The 12,136-nt window shown below is 36.8% G+C and overlaps 1 protein-coding gene across 1 annotated transcript in view; it reads left to right on the plus strand.

Moving 5' to 3' along the window:
* LRP1B (LDL receptor related protein 1B) overlaps positions 1-12,136 on the plus strand; it is a 714,787-nt gene that overhangs the window by 637,030 nt on the left and 65,621 nt on the right. Inside the window, exons 65-68 of the mRNA XM_088058617.1 lie at positions 2,767-2,860; positions 3,913-4,029; positions 4,199-4,318; positions 6,601-6,720. Of these exons, the coding sequence (XP_087914743.1) occupies positions 2,767-2,860; positions 3,913-4,029; positions 4,199-4,318; positions 6,601-6,720 (451 nt within the window). The remainder of the gene's footprint in view (positions 1-2,766; positions 2,861-3,912; positions 4,030-4,198; positions 4,319-6,600; positions 6,721-12,136) is intronic.

Raw genomic sequence — 12,136 nt, forward strand, 5'->3', positions numbered from 1 at the left:
CCCTTCTCCTGCCTTTAAACAGGGAATGCTGGCTCCCAGGGAATGTGGCAGCTTTAAAAGAGCGGGACACTCAGCCGTGCGCTCAGGGCGTTCCGTATCCAAGGCTCTCAGTGGGAAACTGACTTGCAAATGGTTTTTTCTCCAGAGAACGCAGGACTTGTTTGCTTTCAAATGTTCCTGCCACTCACCAGGACAAATGCAGCTGCTAAACCTGTGAAAATTGCCTTGAAAAAACATTTGTCTGAAATACCAAAATACAAAGTGTGTATAGCAGTGATTTGGGATGCAGGAATGAATTTTGCATTAAAAAATGAAAACAAGCTTGGTCCAGTTAGAAAAATTGGAAAATGATAGACTTGTGTTAAAAACAGTCTCATAAGTAAAATGGAAAAAAAAAATCATCAATTAAAACACTAAACTGTATTCCCTATTACTTAAAATAAGAATTTATTGTTTTTTTTCTTAAAATAGAAGGTAGGTAAGTACATACTGATTTCTTATAGGAGAACCACTTTGATAAAAGCCTTTGGACTGTTCTAACCAGACAATTAATTGGTTGATTGTTTTAGTACATATGGACTTCAAAATACTTCTAGTAGTCTGATTTTCTAGTAGTTCCCTTTTATTAGAGGTGTCCTAATGACCTCTTATACAAAGTTCTGTATTGTGATGCATGATAATGTTTTCCAGCATTAAGGAAAACAGTTTTGCTCCTAATTTTTAGGGAGCAGTGGCCATCTTAATAAAAAAGTACAATTTCACTCAAATAATAATCTTATTTAAGAGACCTGCCCACTGCCTTTCTTTGTTTACTTAAGATGTAAATCACTTAAAATGGAGAATTTCTTACCAATTTCCCCTGTACTTAGTTCCTCAAATTTGGCTTAAAAAAAAAAAAACACTTTAGAAAAAAATTTCTTTAAGTGATACTAGAAGCTTATTTCACAGTGAATTTATATACTAACAGTTGACTGAATGGCTCCATTCCAGTTGAATTAATTCAGTGGTAGTATGAATTCAAGAAATATTATCACATCTTGGGTACTTTAGGAGCAATATTTTATCACTTGTGAATTCCACAGTGGGGAGCAGAATTATGTAAAAGAGGCAACTTCAGACAGGAAATTAGAGGTTGACATTGGTTATTCATCATTTTTTCCCAGGTTTGCTAACTTTCCTGTTTGATAACTCATCAGTCTGATGGTATCAGATGAGATTAGCGGCAAAATTTTGTTTGTCCTTAAGATTTTCAGATGATGCTGTCAAATCAGAGCTGCTCCTGCAATGTCATCGTGTTCGGCAGCACAGCCACCATAGGCCACTTCTGATGGGAAGGAGTTGGATGGTCCATAAATAGACCTTGATTCTCCAGACCATGCTGTGTCTGCTCATCTGGCAGGAGAAATTGTTTACTAAAAGTCCCATTAGATTCTTAAACACCAAAACTCCATCCATTTAAGACCCATATGACCCTGATCCCTGATTTTGTAGGGTTTTGTCTCCCCAGTTTAGAAGGGAATGCCAGTATTTTTACAACAGTGTCTAAGAGTTAGTACCTATTTCCTGGAAATAACTTTCTGATGCCATTTTGACAGCCTGAAGTCCCTTGTGGTGAGCAGAGCAAGTAGAAAAGACAAAGAATGACAATTGTCTGAGTTTGTCTCCTGCCTTTGGCAGCCTCCTGCTGAGAACCTCTGAGCTGCAGATCTGTGTGGGGCAGGAACAGCTGCCCTTCAACCCAGCCTGTTACACAGCAAGTCCCTCAAGGTGGTACAGGAATGGTGTAGATCCAACTATAGGTTCTATGCCTTTGAAACTCTAATTTCTTTTGGCAGAAAAGATATACTGAGCTAAGGCACCAAATTTAATATACTATTTAAATGCAGCTTTACTGAACAATCAGTGATTTTTTAAACGTGTGAAAAAAGCTGCCCAGTGACAGAAAATGTCACCCTTCTAAACCTTTTGGTTTCCTTCTTTTCTGTGTTCATAGAGATACCAGGTAGGAAAACCAACATTTCTTAAAAGCTGAGTGATAATCTACCCAGATTTTTCTTCCTGACACGATGTACACAGTTCTTAGGTTTAACCCTAGAAAATTACATCAATTTGTACCATTTGTTTTGTTTGCATTCCTCTTTCAGTCAGAACAAAGGTACAGTCACTTGAGTAGAGAGTAAATGCACAGCCTTCTTACAAAGGATTTTTCAGTTTTTTCTACAGGTATTTCATCCTTTTGAAAGTCTGGAAGGCTTTACATTTGGTTTGTTCATTTAATTCAAACAATGTGAGCAATGCTGTACACAACACCACACATTAAGGCTCACTTTTGTAACTGTGGGTGTTTGGGTTTATTTGGAAAAATGATATTGTCTGCTTCAGCAGTCCACAAAAACTGAGAATTGAAGTGCTTGCTTTGAATAAGACCTTGAAGAATGAAATCACAGAATGCAGCAAAATGCAATGAGCAGTTTGTGATGGGGCATTGTAAGCCAGCATAACACAGTCATTGAAACTACAGTGATTTTTATCGCTTTGGCAGCCTCAGTGCCAAACATCTCCAAATAAAAAAACCATGATATTTAAAATATAAGTTTTGTAAAATGAACAGCCAGAAGTTATCAATGCAACAATGCCTTAAGCAGCGAAGCCGATTTTCATAAACAGCGCCATTATTATTATAATTAATTATGATTATTGCCTAGAAATAAATAAATAAATGCCAACATGAAAGCTTTTATTCCTGCTGGCCTTTCCTCTTTGCAGTTCCGTTGCAAAACCGACAAGTGCATCCCGTTCTGGTGGAAGTGTGACACCGTGGATGACTGCGGGGACGGCTCCGACGAGCCCGCCGAGTGCCGTAAGTGCGCGCTGGCTGCGGGGCCCAGCTGCGCCAGCAGGGTCCAAGTCAAACATAACACTTTATAAGTCTAGGAAAAGGATTTCTTGGACACTTGTGTCTCTGAGTCTTTTAAGGTCTTTCAAAAAAAATCATACGTGTTTTTCATCTTTCAAACGTTTTCTTCATCCCGGTTATGTTTTTGCGAAAGGTTTTCATTTTGAAGCTGTGCTCTGAGGTTGTGGAATTCTTTGCATAAATACAAAATTCTGACAGGTTTATTTGTTTGGTTTTTTTTTTTCTGTGTAATAAAAAAGTGGGATTTTAATCTCATTTGCTCGTGTTTTGTTGCAATATAGAAGTTTAGATGCACATTATTACTGCAGTTTTCTGAGCAACAGCAATGTTCTCCCTGTGATCTTTGCTTTCCTCCCTTAAGCTTACCTGAAAAAAAAATTCTGTGTGTTCTACAGTCTTCTGGCTAATTAACAGTTAATTTTATTTTTTTTGTATTGAAATCCCTCACCCCTATTTCTACAATTTTATAGTGAGTTCTCTTTTCCTGCTGCTGAGGCCTCTGAAGCAAATTTTAACATATGCAGTCATTCTGCATAAGTTCTTATTTTAAGCTACTCTATGTTTACATATAATATTACTATAGAGGTACCTAATTGCTCATTATTTCTAATGGAGAAGGAGCAGTGTCAGGCCTTTCTTGGGAAATAGAATTACAGTGGGATAGGGAGTTCCTTAAAATCAGACTTCAACTCAAGGGTTTAGATCCTAAATTGCAGGTCCCTGTTGAGCCTTTGGTAAGCTTCAACCTGCAGGTTGTTTTCACTCTGTGTCATTAGCACTGTAACTGGAGCTGCACAAATTAAAGATATCAGACTTTGAAATTAGTCTTGCAATCATATGTGTACCTCTTAATTACTCGTATATACTCAGATTGAGATTATGAAGGACATACAAGTTTAAAGGTATTTTTGATTAGTCCATGGGGTAAGAACAGCAATAGTGGGACATTAACCATTCTTCTGGTAGAATTCATAAGCAGTTTTGTCTTTTCCCAGCTGAATTCAAATGTCAGCCAGGACGTTTCCAGTGTGGCACTGGGCTTTGTGCCCTTCCAGCCTTTATCTGTGATGGAGAGAACGACTGTGGGGACAATTCTGATGAACTTAACTGTGGTAGGTGCTTGGATACACTGCAGGCTTCAGAAACAGGCCAAACTGGTTTAAATGCCACTTTTCACACTCTTTCAACAAAGAGCATTTTTTTTCATGTGCCTTTGAAGTTTTAATCTTTTCAACTTTTCATCATTTTTACTTGTTATTTCTATTTTCTTCTCATTTACAGACACACACGTGTGTCTGTCAGGGCAGTTCAAGTGCACAAAAAACCAGAAGTGTATCCCAATAAACCTGAGATGCAATGGTCAGGATGACTGTGGTGATGAAGAAGATGAAAGAGACTGTCGTAAGTTAAGCTTAGAGAATTTTGCTCTGTAGCTGTTTTTAAACAGGGAACTGGACTAAAACACTGTAAATGTCCTCTATCTACAACAATTTGAGAATGTGCAAACAGTTAATTCACAGGACTGGTGTGCAATGTTTCATATACAAAAGAGCAAACTAAAATGCCATTTATTAACTCCAAATTTAAAGTCATTGCAAAGAAGAGAGGGGTAGAAACAATTTCAGGCATTTAATTGGGTTTTTGACTGAGGTTGAAACATGTATTTGACTCTTAACTGCCTCAGAAATGACTCATCTTCCTGAGGCTTTCATCTGCCATGCCTTGCAGCAATGCATTTCAATGGAAAAAGGTGTTTCTCAAAACCTTTTGTTGGAAAAGCTGTAGATCCACAGCTCCTTCTACATCCTTTTTCTTTCATTGATTATTTTTTTTTTTTTTTTGTTCCCCTTTCTCTGGGGATTTCATTAATTTATATATGTAACTGGATTTCCATTTGCTCAGATTTAGTGCAAATTTTCATACATCTATTTTCACTTTACATTTCTTAGATATAAGTGGAGAAAACATTTTCAGATTTATGATGGAAATTTGTTGAATAAGTTTGTGTCTTTGATCATTTTGTAACAAAGATGATGGGGCTGCCTTGAAATGTAGCTCTGTCTTTTACTAATTTCACCGCTCAGATCTGCTGCTGATCTGAGCTGCTTGTTCTGGATCAGCTTTCTCAAGGTTTGCATGAGCTGCATTTCTGCAAAGAACAAATCCTTCTCCAAGGGGAGGAGGGTTGCTGAGGATAGAAGGCTTTGTTTGTGCTTGTGTTCAATGGCTGTCTTCCAAACTGCTCGGGAGAGATGTAAATACAAGTTTTGCAGAAAACATTTTTTTTGTTGGTTGCACATTGAGTTTCTTTAGAAATGGATTAAGAGGGATCAAGTAAACTCCTGCAAAAGATAAGGGAGATTATTTTTCTTTCCTTGGAGAGAACTGCACATGAGATGTGGAAGGTTCCCAAGAACCTTGGTTAAGTTAAATCAGAGCAGCAGAGTCTACAGCTCAGGGACTGTGAGTTCATATTGACTTGGGCTCCTGGCACAAGACAAGTAACAGGTGAGATTCTCTCACTCTGATGTCACCTGTCTGGGATCCATAAAATACTTTTATTTTTTAGCTCTGCTGCTGTTCTGCTTAGCTTACCATGTGATTTTTTCAAAGTCACATTTCATACTGAAGGCTTTCCGTATGTTCAAGGTCATTGTGCTGGTCTTTCTTGTAAAGCCCTGAGAAATCCCCTGGTGATGTGTCCCAGCCGAGGAGCAGAATTATTTGTTGTAGTACACTTAGGAACATACCCAAGTCTATGGAAATGTGACACTGAAAGAAATAATAAGAAATCAACTTTTAGCAAACCTAAATTTTTTATCTTGCCAAACCCAAGAACAATGGTAGTGCCAGGGAGCAAACTGCTTTTCAACAGGGATAAGAAAGTTTTTAAAAGCTTTCTACTACAGAATTCCTTAGGTAAAGGTGGGACAGACATTCATGTGGTATAACCTTATCAAAGGTTTTCTGTTTTCTCCCTATGACCAGTTCAGTCTAAAATTATTTGTAGTACATATACTCAACTCTAAAGAACATCTAGAATCACATGGGTGCACTGAGGATCTGTTTTGTTATTAAATGGCTGTTCTAAGGTTAATGGAGTTAAGCTTTAACTTAGAGCACCCTTAAAGAATGGACTGAAAGCTCAGCTGCATCTTTGCATCTTTTTCTTGCTGTAGGATTCATTCCAAAATTGTTCTAAACTGACAAAGTGAAATATTTGTCAAAATTTTCTCAACATTTACCCCATTTAAGAGAGAACAGAATTTCACAGAAATCATGCATAATTCTGGTTTTGTTTTTGATCAAAGCATCCAGAGGCATCTTATTCCTATAGGCTGACTCTCAGAATTTACAACTGGCATTTTGGAAAGTTAGGGAAGAAAACTCGTCTGATTTTTGCTAAAGTGGTTCAATTCTATCAGTCTTTTGCTGTTGAAAAAAATCACAATAGACACTTCATTATATTGTTATACTTTAATGTTTATATAAAATTATATATAAGAAAATTACAGAGATATTAAGAGTATAAACCTGATGCTTTTTTCTTACAGATATTATATAAATTTTGCTAGAGATATTTTGAATATTTTGAATATTAGCATAAATAAATTTGAATATTTTATATATTTTGAATATTAGCATAAATTTCTAATTTTGATCTGTAACTCTTTTATTTAAAGCTGAAAACAGTTGTTCTCCAGACCACTTCCAATGTAAAACAACAAAGCACTGCATTTCCAAGCTGTGGGTGTGTGATGAGGACCCAGATTGTGCAGATGGGTCAGATGAAGCAAATTGTGGTGAGTATGCCAGTGGCTCTGAATCTGTTGCTGTGGCTTGATATATTTTTAGCAAAAGGAAATAATCATCCTACTTTTTATATCCTCTTTCAGTGTTTGATAATACCTATCTGGAACGTCTCTGGCTCATCCAGTTCTTACTGAATGGCAATCTTTTTATGAGTGGCTCATAAAATTCCTATTGTAACACTTCTTTATTGGCAGGAGCTGCAAATGAGGCTCTCATTTTGCATTTAGAATCATAGAAGTGGCACAGAATGTGGTGGCTGTCACAGGATACGGTGACATTCTTTATTTTTCTCACAGTGTTATCCAGTTTCTGTCAGTTCAGTCTGAACTTTATTGCTGCTGAAGTTCATAAATAGTGAAAATACAATAATTTGCAAATCCTGGTAGTTAAGACTGATGGTATAGAAAGTTTCAGACCGGTTTCTAACTAGACATGACCAGCTTCTCTCTGTGAGCTCCAGGGAGCTATGAGTCAGATCTTGTTGTTGTAATTAGAGAAAATAATAAATATCAGTATTCTGCCTGGAAATGGATTACAGACAATCAGAGGCAGAGTAAGTGGATCAGTACTGCTGGAAAATCCCTGAAGGTGGGTGTCAAAGCAAGACACACGCTAACCATGTGCAGAACTTGTGAAACTTTCAACACTGGTCTATAAAGGAAAACACAGAAAAATGTTCTGAGGTGGAAGAGAGCAAGGCAAATATGGAACATTTAAAGCTCTCACCATTATTCATCCATGCCTCAGTGAATGGTTTGATGGAACACCTGTGTCTGGACAGGTTTATCTCTGGGACAACCGAGTAACAAAACTACAGGCTACAGTCAAGGACAAAGCACTGAGCTGTTTTTCCATGGATGTGTTTCAAATAGTTGACACATGAGCATATATAAAAATGCTGAAGGTGGTAAATATGCCTGGGAAAATGAACTTTCTCAACACTGAAAATCCAAAACCATCGTTTAAATTGCCAAGATGGGGAAAGTAATTACTCCTGTCAACTGCTGAGAAGTTTACAGTCCACAGATTCATTTGTCTTGAAGAAGCAGTGAATGCAAAGGAGATCAAGCCTCATATCCACTTCAGGGCTGTTATTGAAGCAGCCCTGCACTGCTCACTTTCTGATCTGTGACAGCTACTTTTTCCTCCACCATTCCACATCACCTGGCTCTCCAACATGCTGTGGCTTTCCAATTGGGACAGCATTCAAAGCTTCCAAACTGTGGATTTGCATTTTGGCCAACCTGTGCACCCCCACCTGATGTGGCACAAATGGTCATAAAATGATTCATCTAGTAATATGCTCAAGTCACCTTTTTATTTTTAAATTTAGAAAGAGAAAAGGAAATAAAACTGACAGTAGATAAGAAAAAATGTGTATAAAATAGGTACTTCACTCTGAGCCATCATTTTACAATAGGCAGAATAAAAATCACTGAAATGATTAAAAAGCATAGAGAAGCAGTGTGTGCAATCCCAAGCTCAACACGTTTTTTAAATCACAACATATACAGCTGGAGGTGTTGGCTTATATCTGAGACTCATGACTTCTGTCTCTGGCAGTGAGTGTCTAGGGAGGAATATGTGAGCAAAGCAGGCCTGTACTGAAACTTCCCTGGGATACCTTTCCATCCTCTAACCATTTGAGAATCAGTGATATTTTCAGTCAAATATGTCTCTGAATACAATAATTCATCATAGATTTCACTCTCTTTTCACCTTTGTAAAGTTTTCACAACATGCTGCAGCGAGCTGTTCCACAGCTTAACCACACACTTCCCTGAAAAAAACACCCACATCTTTATTTTTAACCTCCTGGCTGCATTCACTGCTCTTGGTTTTTGTGTTGGAGGAGACAGAATAATTTATCCATAGTCACAATTTCTGTGCCAAACACTGTTGAGTACACATGGAACAGCTAAGCCTTGACAAGAACAGGGTGTGTTTAATCACATTCTGAAGTTTTCCATATTTTTAGTATTTGAAATATGGTTAAATGACCTTACAGTGGTAGTAGCTTCAACAGAATTTAGTCTTCTGCATTTTTTTTTTCAAGTTAAAGATTGTTATTTTTATGGACAAAGTTTGATAGAATTAAACTCTAAAGCTGCAGGCTGAGTATAAAAAGGATCTACATATGTTGATGTAACACTAATTTGTTATTGTTTGGAGTTCATTTCTAAAACGCCTGCAATGCACAACTTGTGTAAAATAATCTCTTTCTGCTTGAGTGCTGCATGGCCATATGTATTTTGCTTAGTCAACTTCTGCTGCTGTGTGTTATTGGAGATATTACACTGAGTACATTTGCTAGAAGCAGTGTGAATGTATTTAGTTATCTGTGGTTTCTTTCCAGCTCAGACAATTGAGGTAGAATTAGGAAATGTGTGTTTCTTTAGGAGTGTCTGGTGTTTCTCAGAGAATAGCAAGTACAATTAATTGGTTTTAACTGTCCAGGCAATTTAAAAAAGCCATTAGATTATATGAATCCTTGTTCTCAACTTTGATACTTTACATCAAAATGGACCACTTTGAGCTAGAATCTGAAGAAAGCTGTGTGTGGTCTTGGAAAGTGATTTTATAATATTCTTTAAAAGTCATGTGTGTTTCGGGTCTTTATTTTCCTGGTGTCAACATTGGCATGACTGCCTTCTGCCTTCTCACTTTTTTTAATATTAATTTTATTTTTAGAGTGAGAGTAATCAAACAGGTTTTTTTTCCTGATGAAAATGTTTTATTTGAGATGCTTGAAAGATGTATTATATAAACTTAAACTTCCTTCAACAGGCTTCTAACTTCCTTTATCCAGCACGGTTGTCAGCCTGCCAAGCTCAAGGACAGCCAGCTGATCCAGGATCTAAAACCAAATTCCTTTCAGTTTTGGATTTTATCCCACTCAGACACACACAGACACAAATGAAAATATATGGATTTAAAATCCCCGAAGATGAACAATGCATACAATTAGTGGTTACATTCACAGGGATTGATATTTGAATCAAGATGCTTTTAGGGTTCATATGGGCTCTTTTGCCTTGTTTTGTTTCCCCATTTAAACCTCCATCCTGTTTTCCTGATGTCCATTAGAAGTATTTCTAAAATAAAATCCTAGTTCAGTATGCACAAAGAAAGTGAACCCAATCCACCAGCAGCTACCTCAGGTGGTCACACAGATTTCCAGGGAAGGGCTGTGCCTGTTACAGTAGGACAGTGAATCTCATAATGACAATTTGAAGAGAGAAATATGAAAATGGAGCTATCAGTGTTTGCTCCTTTGCCTTAGCACCATTTCTACCCGAATTTTCACGCTTTAAGGTGGTCTTATTTTAAGAAAAACGAGAAAGAAATTCAGTGTTGAAGGCAGAGATGACAAAACGTGCATGGGCCCCTATGTGCTTTTCATGGTTCCACAATTCCCAATAAATAAGGTCTTGCACTGTTTCCTTGGAGGTGAATGAATCCATCATTCTCAAAGAACAGATAATTGTTACACACCTCTCCCAAATTTTCCTCTTTGTTGTATCCTGTCTCTGATATCCCAGTGTTTTCCTCAGCTCTCATTAATGTGAAGAAAGAAATACAAGACAAGCAAATCTGGTTTGTAAGACATTGTCACCCGTAAGCTGCTACACAAGATCATTCAACACAGAGGAAAAATGAAGTTTTCAGATTTGTGAAGAAGGAAGAGCCTTACAAATATGCAAAATATTTTGTATTAAAAAAAAATAAATCTATATTCCTTTATGTTTGGCAGGAATAGAATAAGAAGAGAAAGATTAGCATTCAAGTCGAAATCAGAGGTTAAGGTTGGATAAATTTAAAAGAAACAGCTAGGTTTTGTTCACATATATAGAAAAGGAAATGCTACAAAATTGATTTAGCATGCTTGAGAACTAAATAATTCTTTATGAAGAGTAAGAAAAGATATCTTGCATGTTCAGGTAACTGAAATGAATGGGTGTCATCTCAGGCTTCTGTGTATTACTGATTAGATCTTGGTATTTCTCTGAATGTGGAAAGATAAATAGAATATTTATGTGTTGCTGTGATGTTATCTGTCATTAGTGTTGCTGCTCATTTTGTGGGCAAATACTCCAGTGGGAGGTTGCAGACTTTGCTAGAAGTATTTTAATAAACATAAGAATGGATTTCAGGTTTGGAACTTTATCCTTTGCAGAGCTACAGAATGAAAATTCAAGCGCCATAAGTTTGGGAGGAATATTTTTATGTTTTTAAATACTAAATATTTTTAATTGTTTGCCAGTGCAACTATTTGAAATATCATGATCAAAGTACCATAGACTATAATATTGAAAAATATAATGGGAAAAAAAAAAAAAGAATAAGCATACTTTGGGAGAAAACTTCTTGCAGTTGTGACATTGGCAGAGAATAAGGAGCAAACACAAAAGGTAGAATTGCAGTGACCAGATTTTTGAGCTTACACAACAGAGCTGCAACACCAGTCTTGATACTCAAACATGGTTTTATCAGTCTAGTTCCAGAGCCACACCTAAAACAGCAGGGAAAATGCAGCAGTTTGGCCCATAGCTTCAAATTAGCACCTTTAATTTGTGGTTCAGCAGCAGAGGAATTGGGCTGATTGAAGCTGCTGTGTCTGTCAGTCAGCAGCAGCCCTCGAGTTGCCATGAGAGCAGAGTGAAGCTGCTCTGACATGTTATGACTTTGCCTAACGGAAATTTAAACATTTTCTAGTGCAATATCACAGTGACATGTAATTTTAAATATGTCATTGAGGCTTTTACAAAGCAAACCTTTTCTTTTCCCCCCCAAACAAAAATGTCACTGATAACTTTTTAATTTACTTCATCTCAGTCCTTAGAAGCTGAACGAATTATTCAAGAATTGCTCACAGAAAACACAGAGGCAGCTCCCTCCTGCTGGAGGAGATCAGGGTGTTCATGTATCTCTAAGAGGCTTTGCTTCCAATGCTCCCCTGTAAATAGAAAAGCTCATTGAAAATATACAAATTGAAGGAAATTTCCCTCAGTGTAGCACTATAGGCTTTGTAATGCTTTACCTCATATGAGTAGCATCCAATCCAATCCATCAGTAGGTAAAAATTAAAGTCAAAGTGCAAAATTTTCTGTCCTAAATTGTTATATGTAAAAATAACTTTTGAGAAATACATACTTTGTACATTTTTCAAATCAATATTCTAGTGGTTTACTGTGATCTGATTCTTTTTAGAGCAATCTTACAGGTAAATTCAAGGAAAATTAATTCAGTCATTGAGATTCATTGAGTGCACTAATACCCTCTCTTGTGACTCCCTCTGAATTTTATATTTTTTAACTTTATAGGACAGTTTATACTCTGCATATTTTAATTTAATCAAATTTAAGATTAAGGTGTGAATGTATAAATAGAAGCTTAAAGAATGAG

Source organism: Pseudopodoces humilis, chromosome 8 (assembly GCF_049639895.1).
Source record: "Pseudopodoces humilis isolate 2021_Gansu_Grassland_sample_001 chromosome 8, ASM4963989v1, whole genome shotgun sequence".
Classification (NCBI taxonomy): Eukaryota; Metazoa; Chordata; class Aves; order Passeriformes; family Paridae; genus Pseudopodoces; species Pseudopodoces humilis.